A 21,514-nucleotide genomic window follows, 5' to 3' on the forward strand; every position below is an offset into this window, starting at 1 on the left:
GCCTAGAAGCCCAGAAATATGCTTAGATACCTCTGTGCATTAGGAGTGTCATTGCATGTGATGGAGAGAAGCACAATTTCAATTTACTTATATGACATGCATATGAAGAAACTGACACTTAAGCCGACTTGACGTGATTTCTGGACGAACGCTAAAACCAGTCAGACCTACAAGATGAATGACGACTCCATCATTGCATTTGTTTTAGATTGCTGCCTGATTATTTCTGGAGCAGGGAACATCCGAGGATAGACAGGTCGTCCCACCTGACTTGAATCCAAAATTCAATCCAACGAAGCATCACGGTCAGGCGGTGAGGCGATGGGTGTGCCCCCTGGCTATACCATCACAGCAGCGTCTGCGTCGGATCCCCCGGGAGGAGGCTTGCTTGACATGACGTATGACCAGCTGAGCGTTGTTTCCGAGGGCCGTGTGTAGCAGGCAGGCAGGAGGGCGGGTGGGTGAGATGCGAGTCAGGCAAGGCAAGGCAAGGGAAGGCAAGGGAAGGCAAGGCAACGACATCCGACGAGCCCCCATGTTGTGATTTAAGATGAAAGTTTCTTGTGTGCCAGGGTTATCAGGGAAGGATTAATGGTTTGCTCAGCATATATTACAGCGCGAGAGTGCAAGTTGCGAGCCATGTAGAGGGCAGTTATAAATCAGGGCCCAAAGTGACTGGGACAAGCCAGCCGCCTGATCCTCGGCTGCCCATACAGTCGCCCGTATCGATTTTCCCCCCGTCGCCCTCCTAAATCATGGAGCGCGGAATACAAATGGTCTAATTACTCCCGGGGAGAGAGGGGGAATTTTTTAAAAGCCATTTTCTTTTTCAATTTTCCACCAACATCCTTTTCTGGAGCATTTCTACCAACATCCTTTCTTATTTGTTTTTTTGTGTGTACTCTAGTGTGCTGCATGTGTGTCTGCATCTTTTTATTTTATTGGATATGACTAAGGTTGAGCTGGGGAGCTCTGAAATTCAGTGACAGGTGACAGATTTGATTTGTGTAAATGCAGTTCTCTGTGTGAGTCTGTTGGGTTTATTTGTGTGTCCGTGTGACTGTGTCTGAGGAGTCGTGTGAGTGGGTCCGTGTGAGTGTGTGTGTGTGTGTGTGTGTGTGTGTGTGTGTGTGTGTGTGTGTGTGTGTGTGTGTGTGTCTGTGTCTGTGTCTGTGTCTGTGTCTGTGTCTGTGTCTTTGTGTCTTTGTGTATGTGTAAATGATGTTCTGTGTGTGTGTGTGTGTGTGTGTGTGTGTGTGTGTGTGTGTGTGTGTGTGTGTGTGTGTGTGTGTGTGTGTGTGTGTGTGTGTGTGTAAGGGGGTGCTGTATTTTGGCTGGTCCTTCCTGGTACAGATGCCCTTCCCAGCCAACTCTGGCAGTCACGAGGCAAAGCCCTCTCTCTCTTCTCTCTCTCCCTCTCTCTCTCTCTCTCTCTCTCTCTCTCTCTCTCTCTCTCTCTCTCTCTCTCTCTCTCTCTCTCCCCCCAGCTTGAACAATTGAGCTTTTGCTGTTGCACGTTGATTGATTGTGAACGCAGGGAGGGACCTATCGGGTTTTCCCAAAGTCTGAGATGCCCCACTCTTCAAGACTATTTGTTACCAAATCAGTATCGAGCTAGGATGGAGAGGTGCCAGAAAAGTTGCGTTTGAGGAGGGAGGTGCACTGCTGGTGTTGCACAGATGCACAGAGCCCGATGCAAATGACATCATTAACGAACAGCACGCAAATAAATAGCAAGTTTTTCCTCCCCAGAATAATTTCCATCTCCCTCTGTTTGTCTTTCTTCGTCTCAGTATTCTCTCTCTCTCTCCCCCTTCCCCCCCTCTTTTGCTCTCTCCCCACTTCTCTCTCTCTCTCTCTCTCTCTCTCTCTCTCTCTCTCTCTCTCTCCCCCTCCCAACCACATTGTTCCTTCCATCCCCTAGACCCAGATAACAACAGAGGCGGGGAGGAGAGAAAGGCAATTAAAAGACCCTAATACAATTAGCGGGCATGGCCAAGACGGCACGGGGCTGCACTCATTGTGTGCTCTGTAAGAAGCTCAGTTTAGCTCTGCTCACGTACCTGTGCACTAGTGCTGTGTTGTGCTTTTAAATTACATTACAGTACACTTAGCTGACGCTTTTACCCAAGGCGACTTACAGTTATTTTAGGTACAGGGTATTGGTTACAGGCCGTGGAACAATGTGGGGTTAGGGGCCTTGCCCAAGGGCACTTCAGCCATGGATGAATGTGCTGGTAAGGGTGGGATTTGAACCTGCAATCTTAAAACCAGCGCTCAAACCATTGGGCCATGGCTGGCTACCCCCTGTGTTGTGCTGAACTGTGATGGACAAGGCACAGACCTGGACTGGTAATCTGGCATACAGGGCGTTTCCTGGTGGGCTGACAGTCCTCAGGGGCTGATGTTGTTTTTTTTGTTTTTTTTTCTAGGGCCTCTGATGCTTGCCTGATTATCATCGACTTTCAAATCTCTTTTCGGGACAAAGCCTGACCAAGACCATAACGATTCATGTTTCCCAGACGGCGCGATTGAACCGCCTCCCTCAGTTTGCTACTGGTCGAGGCCAGAAATGGCTTTGCCGAAGCTTAAACCAATGTTAGTCCCAATAGAACGTCCTCGTTTTAAACCATGCCACTGCCTTGAACACGCCTCTACCCAGGGCCGTTGGAGCTGCTCAAAGTTGATTGGTTCCTGACAAAGTGGGTGGAGGTCCTGCAGCACATCTCAGCCCAGCCCAGTACAGAAACAATTTTTGTATTGCTCCTGGCCTGACTAGGAGCAACGCTGAAGGTGTTGCCAAAGATTCTCTATTCTAATTTAGACCGTCTCTGGTGTTGCGTCACTAGCAGGGCGTAGCCTGGCTACTCTGATCCTTAATTTAAAGGGGGACTGCCCAATGATGCCCGGACCTTTCTTTGACCCCAATCCATTGCATCCCTCTTTCCCTCTCTCCTGTCTGCTCATTCATACATGCTGTACTCCAGTACACTCCAGCAAGGAGGAATGTCTGAAAGCAGTGAGGTAGCGAAAAGGGAGAAAGATCATGTGAGAAGTGCAGAAGGAGAGAGGGAGAGAAAGACGTTGAAGGAGAGTGATTGAAAGAGAAAGACAGAATGGTGAAGAGAGAGAGAGAGCAAGAGAGAGCGAGAGAGAGAGAGAGAGAGAGAGAGAGAGAGAGAGAGAGAGAGAGAGAGAGAGAGAGAGAGAGAGAGAGAGAGAGAGAGAGAGAGAGAGAGAGAGAGAGAGAGAGAGAGAGAGAGACTGTGACCGAGAGAGACTGTGACCGAGAGTGATTGAAGGAGATGGAGAAAAAGAGAGGGAGAGGAGCTGAGGGCGAGAGATGAAAGCACCAGGCTCTGTCACCTCTCTCTCTCTCCCCCTCTCTCTCTCTCTCTCTCTCTCTCTCTCTTTTTCTCTGGCCCCAAGGCTTGCTGCTCTACCCAGGGTTTCGTGTCTTGCCCTGCCAGCCGCCTGTGCTGTTCTGTGTTGCACTGTGCAGTGCAGTGTAGTGCTGCGCTGCACTGTATGTGCTGTGGGTCTGCAGGCTTACTCACACTGCTGCAGGCTTCATACACACACAGACCTCCTGTAAAGGCTCCCTTGCAATCAGAAGCAGGCACACAGCCTTGTTCCTCTGTCGTCCCCCCCCCCCATCTCTCTCTACACAAACAAACAGGTCTGCAGATCAAGGCAGACAGTGTTTCGGGGTTGGAGAGTGTGGCATGAGTGGTGGTGATGGTGTTATTTTTGCAGTTGCAGCTCCTTTGTGTAACTATCCCTTTCATTAGCAACAGTGAAAAGGAGAGCTGTCCCCAGGCTGATGGGAGAGAGAGAGACAGAGAGAGAGACAGAGAGAGGCCGAGAGAGAGATACAGAATGGTGGAGACAGACATAGAGGAAAAAAAAAGGGAGAGGGAGCAAGTGACAGAACGATGGAGACAGAGAGAGAGAAGGGTGATGGGAGGGACCGAGTGATCTACACTGTGTGCAGAATTATTAGGCAAACATGTTTTTTGACCATATTGTCCATTATATGCATATTTACCGCCACCAACCTCTATGGACATGAACACCTATTGGATTTAAGCATTCCAGGTCATGCATATTGGTATAATAAGAGACAGTGTGATCGGAGGGGCCCAATACCCTATATCAGGGCAAAATTAGTGTGCATAATTATTAGGCAACTTTGTTTTCCTCTGGGAAAATAGGCCACAAAGGAGATCTAACAAACTCTGAAAAGTCTATAAACAATTTTGAAGTCTTCCAGAGGGATGTGGCTGTCTTGAAATTGCCCAGATATTGGTCATATCCGTCTAATGCACCGTTACGAAGTCATCAGTGTCACATGCATTGTGCTCACAAAGTAACTGCCGGATTGAGAAGAATTGAAGGTCAAACTATCACAAAATGATTACCCTGCAGTGCTGTTATATCCCAGAACTGAAACCTACATCGTGTGTCCACAAGAACATTGTATTCAGCACTCAGAGACATGACCAAGGTAAAACAGGTTGAAACCTGAAGACCACTCAACAAGAAATGCAGTCAAGACTGGGTCAAGAAAGGTCTTTAGACAATTTTGTCAATGGTTTTATGAACTTGTGAAAGTGACTGTTAATGGACCAGATCGATGAGCCCATGGCTAGATCGGTAATGTGCACACTCAAATGAGTTCCTGAGTTCTACTCAAATGCCAGCAGAATACTGCATAAATACCATTGTCTTCTTGGTTTTCCCTCACTTTTCCCTCACAGATCCAGCTATGGGCTCATCCACCCTGTCTGTCAATAGTCACTTTCACCAGTCCATAATACCTTTAAAAACTCTGTCCTAGGGTATTTCTTGACCCAGTCTTGACTTAATTAACTTGTTAAATGGTTGTCTGGTGTCATCCCTTCTTACCTTTGCTATGTCTCTGAGTTCTCAACGACCTGTTCTTCTGGACACCTGATGTAAGTTTGCATTCTAGAATATGATAGCACTGCAGGGTAATAATTTTCTTGTAGTTTCACCTTAAATTCTTCAAATTTTTGGCAGTGACATTTCATGTGAGACTGATGACTTTGCAATGGTGCATTTGATACTTCTGTGCTAACGTTACCAATGTCTTGCCAATTTCAAGAGAGCCACATCCCTCTGGAAGACTTCAAAATTGTTTATAGACTTTTCAGAGTTTGTTAGATCTATTTTGTGGCCCATTTTCCCAGGAGAAAGCAAAGTTGCCTAATAATTATGCACACCGGATATTGGGTGTTGGGCTCCTTTGATCACACCCCCATCTTATTATACACATATGCATAATCTGGAATGCTTAAATCCAATAGGTTTTCATGTTCATAAAGATTGGTCGCATAAATACGCATAAAATGGACAATATGGTCAAAAAACATGTTTGCCTAATAATTCTGCACACAGTGTATATCAAGAGAGAGAGAGAGAGAGCAAGAGAGTGATTGAAATCGAGAGAGAGAGAGAGAGAGAGAGAGAGAGAGAGAGATGCAGAGAGGGAAAGGAGGGTAGCAGGAGGCGGAAAGGAGAGATCAAGATAGAGTGCGAGAAAGATCTGAGGAATAACTGGGTTCTGCCGGGTCTGGCACGATTACTTCAACAGTTTGTCATATCAGCTTAGAGCTGATAGGGAGGGGTGGGGAGGGGAGGGGATCGGGAAAAGACAGCCGCTCGAGAGAGCCAGAACCACAGCCAGGCTTCACTTCACTCCACTCTTCTCCCCTCTCCTCTCCAGCCCACCACCCTCACCTTCCGTCACACACTCCCCACCCAAAGCCACCCACAGAAGGGACACCACCTGGGCTAATATACTCCCCCATCCAATGCACACTAATCCAACCTCTCAAAGGCACTCGTGAGCAGCAGCGACCACTCTCTGGAGCCTCTCAGCACCACAACATACCACAGAGAGGAGGCTGACAGAACCATGCTGCTGGTGCCCATTCACTTTAACGCACCTAATCTCAAACTGGCTGCCGTGTTTACGCCGCAATTCTGAGTGTTCGGGAACTGGCACGTTGGTTCATGATGCAACTGAAAAAGAATACAGTGGAATATTATTTACATTTTGTTTTTGAACACAGAATTGCCCCATCCCCAACGCACCCCAAATAGACCTCCCACCCCACCCTCCCAAACAAGCAAAACAAAAACAAAGCAAACACAACAGAACAAAACAAAAAGAAGAGGTCAAGCCAGGAAAAACTGCTACAGAGAAGAGAGAGGACGTTCCGAATCCGCAGTTTCAGGCAGTGTCCCACTCACATCAACATGATACCAGATTTCAGAATTGGCGTGTTCTGTCGCTCAAGGGGAATCATGTCTTTTCAAGGTGTAGGGTAATGCTTGGTTTTTCTCTGCAAACCGTGACGTCAACATGGACATCAGAAGGTAACAAATTGTCACATGCGGAAAGGTTCAGAGCGCGGTATGAACCTAGGCGGTTCGCAGGTAAGCTCTTTAGTTCCGAGCGTAACTGGTGCGGCAACGGACACCGGCACTGTTCTGGTCGGCCTGACAACAGTAAACCAACCAGTGAATCAACTTCCCACCAAACCACCACACCGATGGGGCACGCCCGGCCCATCCATACCACACTCCAACACTCAGATGTGTTCCTAGGTGAGCATGAGTACCTTGGAGTGCTTGGGATCAGTCTATCTCCCTCTGAACCCCTTTCATGCCCCTCACCCCACAGACAGGTCAAAGTCTAGCCAACACTCCCCACCCACACCACACTAAATCTTAAAGCTAAAAGACACTTATGTGCCCATCTGATGCTGGTAATACCATGACCAAGCACATTCTGCTTGGCTGTGTGGAAGACGTGTGTTATGACTGAGGCTTATTTGGCAGATTGTGGGAGGCGGTTGGGGTTGTGATCAATACACTGATGTGACTGGCATAAGGAGCTGGCTAATCCAAAAATGTTAAATTAAGATTAAATTTAGATTAGCGACCTCCTTAATGCCCAGCTTACAGCCACAGTCTACCTCTCTCAACATCCACCCAGAGTGAGTCCCTCTGAAACTCGGTCATACCACCCACTCAACACAACCAACCAATGAACTCAACCCACAAAGGTGGGGCAAACTGTGGCCAGCAGCTGATGCCGTCTAATATCACACCCAACCACTTTCTACTCTACTCAAAACACCGGAAGTGGAGAGTGGTGGGGGAGGAATGGAAAAGGAAACTATGGCCCTGCCGTGGCCAATCGGTAGAGCACTTGCCTGCCATGCGGCTGACCCGGGTTCGACTCCCGGCCCGGGTCCGTTGCCGACCCCTCCCCGTCTCTCTCCTAATTCGCTTCCTGTCCACCTCTCACACTGTCCTATCAAATAAAGTAAAAAAAAAGACAAAAAAAGACCAACTATGTAGGTTATATATGGAGTGTGTATACAGGTACAGTATGTTTGTACTGTATGTATAAGTGACTGGCATAAGGACGGCGGCCCCTGGCTTGAGCCATTCATTCGCATGCGGAGGAGGAGAGGAGAGCTGAGGCTGCCGCTGGGTTTAAAAGGTCCTTCACATAGGTGTTACTGTGGCAACTGGAACCTGCTAGTCATCGCATGCTGCGTCACTTTCCCACACACACAGACACAGACACAGAAACAGACACACACACACCATTTCTGCTTTCTCTTCCTCCTCCTCCTCTCCTGGTCTCTCTATTTGCTGTTTTCTGCCGGCCCGTTTTTCTTTCTTTCTGCCTCCCTTTCTTTCTCTCTCTCTCTCTGTTTTTCTCCTTGCTTTTCCATCCTCATGTCTGGCATCGCCTCTCTCTCTCTCTCTCTCTCTCTCTCTCTCTCTCTCTCTCTCTCTCTAAAATGGCCACCCCCCCCTCCTCCTCCTCCTCCTCCATGTCGTCAGGCATCAATGTGGAGAGGGAGACGATCTTTAGTGCGCTGTGAGATTAGATGGTTACACTTGGCTGCCTTTATGTGAGTGCGCGTGTGTGTGGGAGTGTGTATATAAGCAGAAAAGGGAATGTCTGTGTGAAGAAAGGAGAGAGAAATGTGTGTACATGTGTGTGTGTGTGCATGTGTGTGTGTGGATGTGTGTGTGTGTGTGTGTGTGTGTGTGTGTGTGTGTGTGTGTGTGTGTGTGCGTGTGCGTGTGCGTGTGTGTGTGTGTCTGCGTGTGTGTCTGCTTGCCTCCCTCACCTTCTGTGTGAGTGTGTGTGTACCAGTGTGACTGTCAACGTAGGTGAGCGTATCTGTCTGACTGCCTGCCCTCACCTTCAGCAGTTTTTTTTCTCTTTCTGCTCTCGGAGGAGGCGGACGTGTTTCTTCAGAGCTCCCAAGCTCTCTTTTTCCCCCTCCCTTCCCCCCCCTTTCCCTATCTCCTCTGCTATCACTTTCCCTGCTGTGGCACTCTGTCCTGTCTGACTTAAACTCTGCTGAGACTCCACGCTGTCCTGTTCTCCTGAAAAGAAATTACAATGGATTTGGTCAACTGGTCTTTCAACGCAATTGACACCATCTTTTCGAAGATCAAAGTGGGTTCGGGGGAGCCCAACTGTCCTGATGGGACAACGGCGGCTGGCTATGTGATGGACTCGTGGGGGAAGTGGAACGTCATGTGTCTGGCTCCGTTGAACATCGAGGACGTAGAAGATGTCTACACTTTCGGCTACTTGGTGGCAAGTTCCTTGGGAATTGGATTATCCTTGGGACTGCTGTACCGCATTTGCTCAAAGGTATGGGCAGCCATGAGGGGCCCCAGGCTGTCCGGCTCAATTGATCGGGTGGGCAGTGAGATTCGAGCACAGAATGTGGTCGTGAATCGCGCTTTGGAGGGTTTTGTGGCGGGTCAGCGCCAGATGGACAAATTGACTGAAGTGGTTGTGGCCGGACATCGCCACCTTGAAGCGATTGATCGCCGCATTGATGGACTTGTCGCGCACGATCGCCAGATGGAATCGATCGGCTTGGGAGATAGGTTGCTTGAAATTCTACTGTATGTGAAACGTGTGGCCAGTCACATGAGAATTACTGCAGAATAGCAAAGGAATGTCTGCATAACCCAAACATGAATCTTATTTTGCTTTGGCGCCCCAGCTGCAGCTGCAGCGACCTGACCTAGGCCAGGACTCTTATCTCTCCTTGGAGGACAAGCAACGTCTGGACTCTCTGCCTCCCTACCAACTACCACTGGCACTTGTTTTGTTTTTCACTTGTTTTGGGACAGTGCAAGGCCGTTCTTGGGACGGTTGAGCTATGGCTCAGAGTGGGGTGATAAGCTATCCAGTGCTCATCCCTTCCCTCAATCTTCAACGCGTCCTCTGATTTCTCTCTGCAACCCAACCCTACCCCCACCCCCCTCCCCCCGGTTCTTGTACAATGTATTGTCTCCACTGCTTTAAGCTATACATGAGGTTTTTTATTCTATGTCTTCATGTTGTGGTTTGCAATATGGAGCTATGGAATCTTTTTTTCTCCTCATCCTTACCCAATGTTGTATAACACTTAGCAGGTACTCTGCTGTACTTTATTGTTACATTTGTTGTAATGTAATGTACTGTATTGTGCTGTTTTTGGGGCGCCGCAGGAGCGGCTGCCGTTACCCTAAGTTTCCCCTTGTGGGATCAATAAACATAAGTCTAAGTCTAAGTCTAAGTCTGTGTGTGTGTGTGTGTGTGTGTGTGCGTGCGTGTGTGTGTGAGAGAGAGACAGAGAGATAGAGAGAGTGTGTGTGTATGTACTGTATGTGTACCTGTTTAAGTGTGTATGTGAGTGTGCACTGTACCATATGTATGTGCTGTGTGTTTACATGTACTGGTGAAAGGACACGTCCAGTACGTGTCTGCTTGCCCTCACCTTCTGTTTGTGTGCGTGTGTGTGCGTGTGCGTGTGCGTGTGCGCGTGTGTGTCTGTGTGTGTCTGTGTCTCCTGTGGTGGTGTGTAGGTGGACGTGGGGGTGGTGCACTTCACTCCCCTGGCTCAGGCCCAGATCCAGCAGCCCTTCAATCTGGTGGAGAAGCTCGTCAAGAACGCCTTCCAGTTCCGCCGAAAACACTGCTTCCGAGGGCTTGCGTAAGCATTCCTTTTTCCCCTCTCTCTGTGTCTGTCTTTTTCTCTGTCTCTCTCTATCTCTCTCACACATACTATACCTTGCTTACGGTACCTCTGTCTCTTTTTTGGGATATTTTTCACTTCATTTCTGCTTCTTCATATCTCTCTCTCTCTCTCTCGTTCTTCCTTTACCTCTCCCTCAAGCCATACAACTTCCTCTTCTAATGTATCGCTTTTCCACTCCTCTCCTGCCCTTCCTTCCTTCAGCCTTCCATCCTTCCTCCTCCATCTATTTTGTTTTTACCTTCAACATTCATCATTCCTCCTGGTCCTCGATAGAATATTCTTATTCCTCTGCAAAAACTACATTTTCATTCTCTTTCACTCTTTCTCTCTCTCTTTCTCTCTCTCTCTCTCTCTCTCTCTCTCTCTCTCTCTCTCTCTCTCTCTCTCTCTCTCTCTCTCTCTCTCTCACACGCACATAATTCCTTCCTTCACCTCTCCCTCAAGCCATTCAATTTCCTATTTCTAATTTATGTCTTTTCTTCCTCCTCTTTCTTCTCCTTCCTTCCTTCTCTCCCACCTTCAATTCTTTTCCACCTCCGTCTTTTTTTGTCTTTGCCCTCGCCATTCGTCTAACTAATGGCACCCTCCTGGTCTCATGGATAAAACACTCCTGTTCCTTTAGCTTGAAATACCCAGTCTCCTTCATCTCCCTCTCCTCCGCTCTGTTTCTCTTTCTCTCTTTCTCTCTGTCCCCTTTGCACACTCTCCCTTTCTCCCTATATCTTTCTTTCTCTGGGTCCTTTCTCTTCCTCTCTCTCTCCTCCCATTTCTTTACTGCTCTCTTTCTCTCAGTTCACTTCAGCAGAGCTTCATGGCTCTTCATCCCCTGCCATCTCTCTCCCTCTCCCTCTCCCCCTCTCTCTCTCCCCCCCCAATCTCTCCATCCTCTTCCTCCTCTGTCTCCATCATAATTCCGCTACAAGTCAATATAGGCCAAGATAACAATGGGGACGTGAGCGGGGAGAGAGAGAGAGAGAGACGGAGCAGCAATTATGAGTCATGAGGGCTTGTCATTTGGAAGACGAGGGAGGGTTAAGGGGTGTTTTACGTAACCATAGCAGCTGCTTTAACAGGCTACTGCTGCGTTGTGCGTTGTGCGTTGTCATTTGCGTTGGTGCTCATTTCTTTGCTTCACCCACCAACAGCATCTGTGTGGCGGCGTGTAATCATGCTGAGGCTGCTTCCCACAACATCCTCTCAACCCATTCTCTTTCACTCTTTCTCTCTCTCTCTCTCTCCCTCCCTCTCTCTCTCTCTCTCTCTTTCTCTCTCTCTCTCTCCCTCGCTCTCTTCTTTTCCCTCACGTCGGTCGGTGGGTGGTGGTGGTGTTACCTTAGCCAGTTCCTCCCTGGATGTATCCCCAGGGGGTGGGCGGGCTGGCTGTCTCTCCGTTCTCCTTTGGCTGGGTGGTCTATCATTCCAACTCACTCACTCACTCAACCTCACTCTGTCTGTTTGTTTCCTACCCTCTTCTGTCTCTCTCTCTCTCTCTCTAGAGTGCTCTACTTCGTTTGGGTCTCAGTCTTTCCTTTAGTTACGTAGATGTTTCATTTCAACCCATATCTCTGTATCCTACAGTACATATTTTCTTGTCCTGTCCTTTGTGCATAGTGTCACCTACTATATTCTTGCCTTCCTCTGGGTCCTATCTCTCTGCTTCCGTGTGGCGCTCTGGTCTTTAGTTCCCGCTCTCCTTTTTCTGTCATGTTTTTATTTTTCCTTCCTCTCTTTCTCAGTCACTCTCTCTGTTTTAGGGTTGTCTATTCTGTCTGTCCATTTATTTTTTGTGCATTTTATTTTTTCCTTCTCTCTTTCTGTATTTTTTTTCTTGGCTGCCCGGCAAAGAAGGTGGATCTAGAAGCGTCATTTTGTTTCTTTTCCGGTATCCACTTTATGTCGGGTGAACGCCCCTTTAGGAGACCTTCGGTTAGGAGACCTTCGGAGTCCTGAGGTTGAGAATCAATGAAGTCCTCTTAACGCTGTAGATGGCGGTGGCGCACGTCTTGCGCAAACACCTCAAAAAGAGAAGAAGCAGTAGGGGACAACGCCCCCTTAGGAGACCCAACTTGAGCACACGCTTTTGTATTGAGTGGGCGTGTTTTGCGTTATCTTGGTTTGATTCAGTATTTTTGTGCCCGGTCTTCAGTACTCACTCACTTTTTCACTCTCTCTTTTCCTCTCAGGATGTTGTTCCCTGAGCCCGACCGCTCCGACCTAACCCATGAGCTGCTGCGGCTGTCCCGCGTGGAGCCCACGCTGCGCCCCACCGAGCTCACCATCCCCCACTTCCGCTCGCTGGCCAACGCCTACGGCCGCCTCTGCTCCCAGAACCCCCAGCTGGTCTCCTACGACTTCAGGGAGGAGCTTCGGCTCAAGAACCTGAACCGCAAAGGACAACCAGGTGGCAGTGGTGGTGGTGGTGGTGGTGGAGGTGATGGAGATGGAGATGGTGGGGATGATAAGAATCACCAGCGACGTCATAAGAAGAACAAGGAACAAGGATCTGAGGAGGAGTACTAAAAGCCCCTGAAACAAAAAAAGGGGGAAATAGGTGGTGGCCGGTAGTGGTAATGGTGATGGTTGGGGACGAGCATCGTGGCCATTGACGTCATAAGAACAACGGACAAACAGCCACTACTGAATTGGAGGGGTATTAGAAGGTGAGGGAAGGGGGCTAGTGGTGGCAGTGGTGAGGAATGAAAGTCCCATTGTCCAATGAAGTGAACTCGTACACCTCCAGGTGCACTATTACCTGATCCAGAACATTTTCAAAATAAAAGTCTGTGAGCTGCTAAACAAAATGCATTTAAACTAAAGACTTACCAATGAGCATAGCCATTAACATCATACAAAGAGCTAACAGCCATCACTGAGTTGATGGAGCAGAATTAGTAGCCCACACAATTGAAGCAGGTGGCAGGGGAGATGAGGCAGTGGTGATGAGCATTTGTTTGATCTATGTATCTCATGTTTAACCAAGGAGGTCCCACTGAGATACAATGGATATTTCTCAAAGTGAAGTGTCCTAGCCTTGATAGGACGAGTACAGCCCATTTTTCGCAGATTTCACCAAAGAAGAGTGTCCCATAAGTAGAACTTCTAAGTGTAGTTAATAATTAGTTACACCAGGCACAAATTGGCATTACTCACACTTGCTAGGCTAGGACACTTAACATTGTGAAATGCCCAGTATCTCTTCTTTCAAAGAGTCCTGGCCAAGATGGCTGTTTTAAAAGTTTACAGCATAGCCATCAACGTCATAAGAAGAAGAAGGCACAAAGAGCCGCCACGTGAGTTAGAGGAGGAGTATTAGAGGTACGGTAGGAGAGGGGGGAGGAACATTAACGGGTTGAGAGAGGAGGAGATGAGCTGGAATGAGATGAGATGAGATGAAAGGAGGTATGTGACAAGGAGGAAGAAAAAGAGAGGGAGAAGGAAAGAGGAAGACAACAGACTGCTCTTAGCGCTGACATGCCCACCAGGCAGGCAAATGGCATGAATTTTTCAACGCTGGGTTGGGTGGAACGTTCCTCCACTCCAGAAAGACTGTGACGATAGTATGGAGCAAGCCCCTGCTTTTTTATATATATATATATATAGACTCGGACACACACACACACACACACACACACACACACACACACACACACACACACACACACACACACACACACACACACACACACACACACACACACAGCCTGCGACTGCCACCACCACCATGCATGGCAAAGGCTGACAAAAGCAATAAGATGCATAGGTTACGACAGTGGGACAATAAAAGCGTAGTGATGAGATGAAAAGTGAAAAGAGGAGACCATTAAAGCAGAGGGGAAAGAAAGAGGCATAGAGGGGAGGTGATGGTGGCAGGTGAGGAGGAATAGGGCTGAGGTGAGGTGGCAGGGGAGGAGGCGTAGAGCTGAGCTGAGATGGTAAAGGAGGTGGTGGTGGTGGTGCCAAGGGAGAAGGTGGCAGTGGTAATGTGTGATACGCTTGTCACATAACCCCACACCTCAAGTGTGTGTGTGTGTGTGTGTGTGTGTTTTCATGTTCATGCCAGAGCCCATTGGGGTGCTAGCTATCATTGGCTGACAAGGGCTCTGTGGACAGTGTAAAAAATGAGAACAAGTTTCAGCTATTCAGGCCATTTTACTCCGCTCGGCATGGGTCACATGGGATTGGAGAAAGAGAAAGAAGGAGAAAGTCAGAGCGAGTGAGAGAGGGAAAGAGGAGAGGAGGGAGCGAGAGCAAGTGTGTGTGTGTGTGTGAGAGAGAGAGAGAGAGAGAAAGAGAGAGAGAGAGAGAGAGAGAGAGAGAGAGAGAGAGAGAGAGAGAGAGAGAGAGAGAGAGAGAGAGAGAGAGAGAGAGAGAGAGAGAGAGAGAGAGAGAAGGAAGTTGTTCTGTTGTCGCAACCCAAGCCTACTGTACAGCAGCCATTGGGAGCGAGTGCTTTAATCTTTACCATGGCGAAGAAGACGTCTCTTTACTGTCACAAATGTTAGAAAGAGCGATACCGAGCCATCTGACTTTGTGTTTGTTCTAGGATATCAGAGCAGTGTTAAAAATAGAACCCATTATTCTGCATTCTGAAAAAGGCATCACAGAATCCTACTGTCTACTGAAAGCATCACGCTGTACAGTGATGTCGTGCTGTGTTCAGATTTTCTTTTTGTAAAATGTTTGTATTGTATTTTTTTGTTGACTATATTGAGTGTAATTACTGGATTTATGTGTAGGTATCATTAAATTGCTCTTGCATTTTTAAACAAAAGACTATTTGTCCATCCTTAAAATGTTTATCTTTTCTTTATTTTTTCTTTATTTGGAGAAACAGAATATATTTTTCTCTCAGGTATTTGGCTTACTAGCATGAAGAGAACACAGGGTTTGTTTGTGAACATTTGTGTTGTAGCCAGCATCACATTTTAATTTGCTGTACAGGAGTCTGAGAAAACACACACATCACCACACTTCTGTTCTGTCAGACACCGTTTATTACAGCTTCAGTACAAAGTGTCTTCATTTGCAAATAACTGTAAATATAAAATTCAAATTAAGTTACAGTACAGAGAAAAATAGTATTATGTTCATATTTGGACATTTAAAAACAGGAACAGTCGAGTCATAGCAGGAGCATTATAACAACTTATAACAGCTTTTTTTTAACCTCCCCACTGGCGTCTTGCCAAGTCAAACTTATGATTTCTGTTCATAATCTTGCTGATTCCATTCGACACTTACCACCCTGTACACTGGTAGCTACAAACGCAAGGGGCACCATGATCGCCATACTAATTGAGCCACAATCACATTTGAATTCATGTCTCACACAATCTGTGATCACGCTCTTTCCTCCTCATACTTACAGCATTTGTATCTCGCAAGAATTCAAGCCATAGCCCAAAGGTTTTCTTTTTAAACTTTCCTATTTAAAAATAATAGAAAAAACTATTAATAAATAAAAAAAAAGAAAACAAATGCTTGTGTAGTATAAAATCCAATGATTTCCAATGTACAAATACAAAATAAAAAGCAACGCTTTCAAATTTAGGCAAATTGTGTAGGCAGTGCACAAATTACAGCAAGGCAAATAGTCTGGACTAAAAAAAGATAAAAACATTTGTTTCTTTTCTTTCTTTCAGTAGCTGTTCCATGACTCATGGTCCCCAGAGGGGGGCAAGGTCAAAAACAGTCAACTTAAGACTAGAGTCACACACGCACACACAAAGAATCGTGCCCACTTAGTGAAGGGGTGTGTGTGTGTGTGTGTGTGTGTGTGGTTATTGCCATGCATCAGTCCTCAGACGGTTGCTGAGGCCGAGCCTGTAAAGTCCGTCATATATCACCAGGTGGGACTCCTCAGGTGAGAAGCCCAGTCGCCATGACGAGTCACATCACATCGTCATCACACAGGCCAAACCAGGTGACCGCCCGGTCATCCCTGTGGACAATAAAGGGACCACACAGCGCCACGTTCAAGGAGAGATCCAAGAACTGAGGCATAAAAAACAGCAGAGACAGAGGAACCGAGATATACAGAGGAACTGAGAGAGAGAGAGTCAAAAGGGAACGAGCTCCCTGCTCAGAAGGTCAAACACACCAGTCAGTCACACAAGAACTGTTGAGGATTCGTGACTTGTCATTGGTTTGTGTGTGCTCTCCTCACCCCCACCCCCCACCCCATCGAACCCAACCCCCCCAATGCAGATGAAAGACAGCCATAGAGGGGCAGCTGTGCTGGGGTCAGGTCTTCTGAGAATACATACAGTTCCGCATCCTTCATTTCATCATGACGTGCTTGAGGTTTAAGCGTCACTCTCTTTTAACACAGCAGGGGAGAAGACACTTCTTCTGTAGACACCACGTCTTCTGCAGTCTTTTCAGATCTGTGCTTTTCAGAGGTTGGTACACTGTTGGTAGATGTTCTCAGATCAGCAAGCAACTCATTGCCGGATGGATGCCAGAATCTATTCAGGCAAGTGAAGATTTTCTTGCACACCTCCTTGGTCAGGTGCGTAGGAGTGGAACCCCAAAGTCACCAACGTTAGATCAAAGAAAGCTCCCGCACACTGTTCACATTTGCATGGTTTAATGCAACGTTTCGGTCTACTGACCTTCTTCAAGCAATTCAAACAAACAAATGGTTACAAGCTTAGTTTAAAATAGTTCGGTTTGTGGTGTTGGACCAATCGTCAATTGACGATTGGTCCAACACCACAAACCGAACTATTTTAAACTAAGCTTGTAACCATTTGTTTGTTTGAATTGCTTGAAGAAGGTCAGTAGACCGAAACGTTGCATTAAACCATGCAAATGTGAACAGTGTGCGGGAGCTTTCTTTGATCTAAGAATCTATTCAGGCACCAGATACAGAGGAACTAGAAAATGCTTGTCTGTTAAACTTGGTGCTCACTGGGAAACTTTTTGTTTTGGTTCATGAACACTGTTGATTTGCATTGCGCACACGTGCAAGACTAGTTGCGATTGTTGTGACCTGCTTTGGCAGTTTCTCGACAAAAAAACGGTCCTTGTGTAGGCAGATGCTAGGAGCTGGGGCCGGCTGTACTATCGTCCCCACTCCCAACCGCCTCAAAGAAGCAGTCCTCGTTCACCACCGATGTCAGGCTCTGAACGCTGAACTCCCTCTCCAGAAGGCTGTTCAGATCAGCCACTGCCGCCGCCTCAGCATGGCTGCTGTCCAGTGACCGGCTGTGGGAGTGCATACTCTTTAGCGCCCCCTTGCCACGCCGCAAGCTGCCGCCACCACCACCACCGGCACTGCTATTGGAGCTCTTCCTCTTGACGGGGCAGAAGTGTCCGCGCTGGAACCCCGAGACGTTGGGCCGCCTCTCGGGGGTGTTGTCCACCTCCGCGCCCTCGGGCTCCACACGGGGCGCCGGGGACTGCCGCAGCTCCGACAGACAGAGGCGGCGGAACTGCGCCTCGATGACGCTGGGCGGGGACTCGGAGCGGACGCTGGCGCCGCAGCCGATGGGCCGCTCGGAGAACTCCTCGTCCTCGTCGCTCAGGATGTCCGACTCCTTGAGGGGCTCGGAGGCGCTACCGCAGGGCGAGGGGGTGGTGGTGGTGGACAGGGTGGAGATGGTGGTGGAAGTGGAGGAGGGAGGGGAAGGGGGCGAGAGGCGATCGGTTGGCCTGGGAGGGCGGGCGCTGCTGGGGGTGCAGCTTCCAACACCTCCGACACCACTGTTACTTCCACCACCGCCGCCGCCACTGGTGCTGCTGCTGGCCTCGTCTGAGTCAGCTGGCTGCCGGATGGTTGGCACCATGTCCGTGTGGGCCGCGGCGATGGTGGGCGAGGGAGGGTCCAGCCTGCCCAGCCAAGAGGCTCTGGAGGAACCTGCAAGAAAACACATGAAAAAATACACACATTAGCAAACACATATAGACCTATAAACCGGCACACACACACATTACACTACACACACACACACGTATAAAAGCAGCATACACGAGGCACAAGTCAGGTATCCTGGCATTGGTGCGAGGGAGCTAGGCATGCAAGGCACCATCTGGCTGATGCGCTAGCATCACAGCCAATTATCCCCAGCGAGATGATTGCGTACACAAGCAGCGGGGCTTGCAGCGCTTCATCAGGGAGCAGAAAGGTCACATGGCCACGAGGCAAGCGGCTCCTGTCACTTCCCCTCCCCCAAACCGCTAGTGTTTTGTCTTAAACACACACAACGTATTAGCCCCAATTTATCAACGTGTTAATACACACACACACACACACGCACATACACACACTCAAAGAAACGAAAAAAAAACACACACACACGCTCACGCTCACACACACACACTCAAAGAAATGGAAAAAACACACACAGGCATGCAGCCAACAAACACATGTACACACGCACACACACACTGCGCACCAATATACACAAACATTCACACACGCACAAATGCACACAGACACAAACACACGTTTTGACTGCCGTTTATTCCCAAGAGGCTAGTCCTCCGTGTGTAGAGGAATGTTGGCAAGGTGAGGTGCACTGACCTAGTCGTGCAGAGGAGGGAAGGGTGCTGCGGAGGGGGGCCAGCCTCTCCCTGGAGGCCCGATCCGCAGGCATGTTCCGCCTCACGTTCTCCCGCAGAACCGAACGGATCACTTTGATCACGTTGACTTTGTTTTCCGGAATACTGTTTGGAGAGAGAAGGGGGGGAGAACAAAAATAAAAGAAGGGAGGAAGAGAGGAAAAGAAGGAAGAAGGGAGGCAGGGAGAAAGAGAAAAAGGAAAAGAGAGAGCGAGAGGTGGTCTTGTTAGTGCTGGCTGACTTCATGAGGTATTCTCTTTGCCCTTCCCTTAACAAGCAGACTGTATCCGTTTCACTTTGTTTCCTGAATGGCTGCCCACAGAGACGGTGCCTTTGTTAGCAGTGGCCTCATGAAACATTCTCTTTACCCTACCTTAAAGGTGATATAACCATATGTGCTATACATGTGCCCGAAAGCTAGAGCTGCTGTGATTGAATTCGGTGTGCCGCATGAAAGTGTTCTTTCCCCTCCTTGAGGCAAATGGCAAACCTCAAATACCAAAATATACAGAGACTGTCGAGTTAGTTTTGCAAATGGTGGTATTCTATTCTAGCAATGAATTGGTATTCTGTAAAAAATGACAAGTCAGTGCAATCAGTATTATTTCAGTTTAAACTCTTGAGGTGACATTTTAGGACGATTTTACAATTGCTTTGTCACATATTTCACATTTTGCTCACCTGCTACAGACCTGAAACACTTAATGCTTCTGACATTTAATGCAATTTGTTGTTGTCAATGTGTTATGCATTTTCTCCTGCACTGCATCACCAGACGGAGTCTACTCATCTGCTCTTAACTTAACACTTAATATTTCATGACATTGTGAAATAGTTTTACTGCACCACCAGAAAGAGCCTGATTGTATCTGCTCACCTGCTGCAGAGTTGAAACACTGTCTCCGGTCTCCCCTCGATCTCCGACTTGGTATGGATCAGCTCCCAAATGCAGTTGGTTTCCGAGCCTGAGGGCGGAAGGGAAAGCAGGGTATTAAGTATTACGGTAAAGAGGAATGAAGATGATGTTCCTGCTCCTGTCTGGGGATCCACTTTCACATGCACACCGACGTATTGACACCCAATCTCAACGCACGGACACATTTTGTCCTTTCATCATGCCCTTCTTGTCTATAGCGATCATCATTGATCTTTGTCTTATCCTCATTAAACACTGAGACCTGTGTACCGTACACTGTATGGTACATTGTTCTGTGCTCATAATGGCTCATTTCTTACTATTTAATTCATTTGTAGGGGTGCCATGGTCTAGCACGTTAATGCTCCACACCATAAATGGGCTTGCATACGCATGGGGGACCCAGGTTCGAGTCTGGCCAGGGTCCTTTACCAGCCCTGCCCCATCTCTTCTCTCCCTTTAACCCCTGTCATAATCTTAACAGTCCTACGCTCATTAAATACATAAATAGCAAATGTGTCAAATAAATAAATACATGTGTAGATTTCTCTTCACAAGTAATGTCTCCATCCGTTTAGAAACAGTGTTTTCAAGGCCACAGATCACACAACTACCGGTATACACCTTTTGCACTGCCGAGAAACTTCTCTCAGCTCAGTCTTAACTTGCACTACAATAACTATCATTTCATCATGAATCATCATAATTAATAAGTTAGTATTGTTTGTTCAGTGTACTGCTTTGTTCTCAGCCAATGGGCAAAATGAGATGCAAAACATGAACAAAGCACTGCTTCCATCCCTGTGTGCGTGCGTGCGTTCGCGTGTGTGTGAGCTGTGAGGGCCGCCTGGGGCTGCAGATGTGTATGGCAGATGAGGAGGAGGACTCACCAGCTGAGTTCCCCAGCCGCACCTGCAGGGAGGAGCGCGGGATCAACCAGCGGAACTTAAACGGGTCCGCATCTCCATGAGACGAGCGGGGAGCACTCTGTAGAGAGAAAGAGAGAGAGATGGGGAGAGGGGGAAAGGGTGTTGAAGAGAGGAAAGTAGAAGAATAGAGAAAGAGGGTTATGGAGAGAGCGAGGAGGTAGAAGAATAGAGAGGAGAGAGGGACAGGGAGGAGGAGAGATGGGGAGAAGGCAGAGGGAGAATAGGGACAACGGGAGTGAGTGAGAGAGAGAGAAAGCGAGAGAGCCAGAGAAAGAAGAAGGGAGGGAGGGAGAGAGAGATCATCCAGGTGGGTTAGGGAGGCATTTAACACATATTTTAGTCTGAAGAGCACTCATGAGGAATACGAGGAGGAGAACTAGAGAAAGCTCCTCTTCGGGGAGGCTGAGGACTGAGGAGAGGAGAGGAGAGGAGAGGAGAGGAGAAGAGAGGTGAGGTGAGGAGAGGAGAGGAGAGGCTCACCATCTTCTTCTTCAGCTTGTTGTTCTCCCGGTAGACGAGGATGACCGCTTTCTTGAACACTGATATGAGAGAGAGAGAGAGAGAGAGAGAGAGATGCTGTGAATATGTACCAGAAAACTGCACAAGGATGCTTTAATTCCAGTTCCCTCAACCCCAAGCGAGGTGATCCTTTGCCAAATTTAGATGGGATTCCCTCAGATGTCTTGCCTTCCCATCCAATCATCTCTTTCATCAGTTGTATTAAAACGCAATCAAAGCTGTGCACACACACTGTAATAAAATATGGTATTTCGTGAAATCTCAACATGTGCAGTGTTTCAATCAAGATATTTCAATTAAGCGTTTGGAATAAGACATTTCAATGCGGCATTGCGACATGATTGTTGGTTGTTGTTGTGAGTCTTGAGCCAAGCGAATGTGAACTGACATGGGCTTGGCTGCTGATACTGTGGTCCCCAGTGTGCATTTCATATTTGATGTGGTACCCAGGGACCTTGGCCATGATGCAATGATGGCTGATGGAA

At 47.9% G+C, this 21,514-nt stretch overlaps 2 protein-coding genes across 3 annotated transcripts in view; one reads left to right on the forward strand and one right to left on the reverse strand.

The window, feature by feature from the left end:
- Window positions 1-13,711, forward strand: part of tfb1m (transcription factor B1, mitochondrial) — a 65,084-nt gene extending 51,373 nt beyond the window's left edge. Inside the window, exons 7-8 of the mRNA XM_063224228.1 lie at window positions 9,928-10,055; window positions 12,284-13,711. Coding sequence (XP_063080298.1) covers window positions 9,928-10,055; window positions 12,284-12,620 — 465 coding nt within the window. The 3' untranslated portion in view covers window positions 12,621-13,711. The remainder of the gene's footprint in view (window positions 1-9,927; window positions 10,056-12,283) is intronic.
- Window positions 13,712-16,960: 3,249 nt separating this feature from the next.
- The window catches only part of tiam2a (TIAM Rac1 associated GEF 2a), a 187,982-nt gene continuing 183,428 nt past the window's right edge, over window positions 16,961-21,514 (reverse strand). For both annotated transcript variants that reach the window (XM_063184479.1, XM_063184480.1), the window contains exons 23-27: window positions 20,991-21,049; window positions 20,472-20,568; window positions 19,543-19,630; window positions 18,628-18,770; window positions 16,961-17,961 (exon numbers count right to left, since the gene is read on the reverse strand). In XM_063184479.1, coding sequence (XP_063040549.1) covers window positions 17,144-17,961; window positions 18,628-18,770; window positions 19,543-19,630; window positions 20,472-20,568; window positions 20,991-21,049 — 1,205 coding nt within the window. In that variant the 3' untranslated portion in view covers window positions 16,961-17,143. The remainder of the gene's footprint in view (window positions 17,962-18,627; window positions 18,771-19,542; window positions 19,631-20,471; window positions 20,569-20,990; window positions 21,050-21,514) is intronic.

This window comes from Engraulis encrasicolus, chromosome 19 (assembly GCF_034702125.1).
Source record: "Engraulis encrasicolus isolate BLACKSEA-1 chromosome 19, IST_EnEncr_1.0, whole genome shotgun sequence".
NCBI lineage: Eukaryota > Metazoa > Chordata > Actinopteri > Clupeiformes > Engraulidae > Engraulis > Engraulis encrasicolus.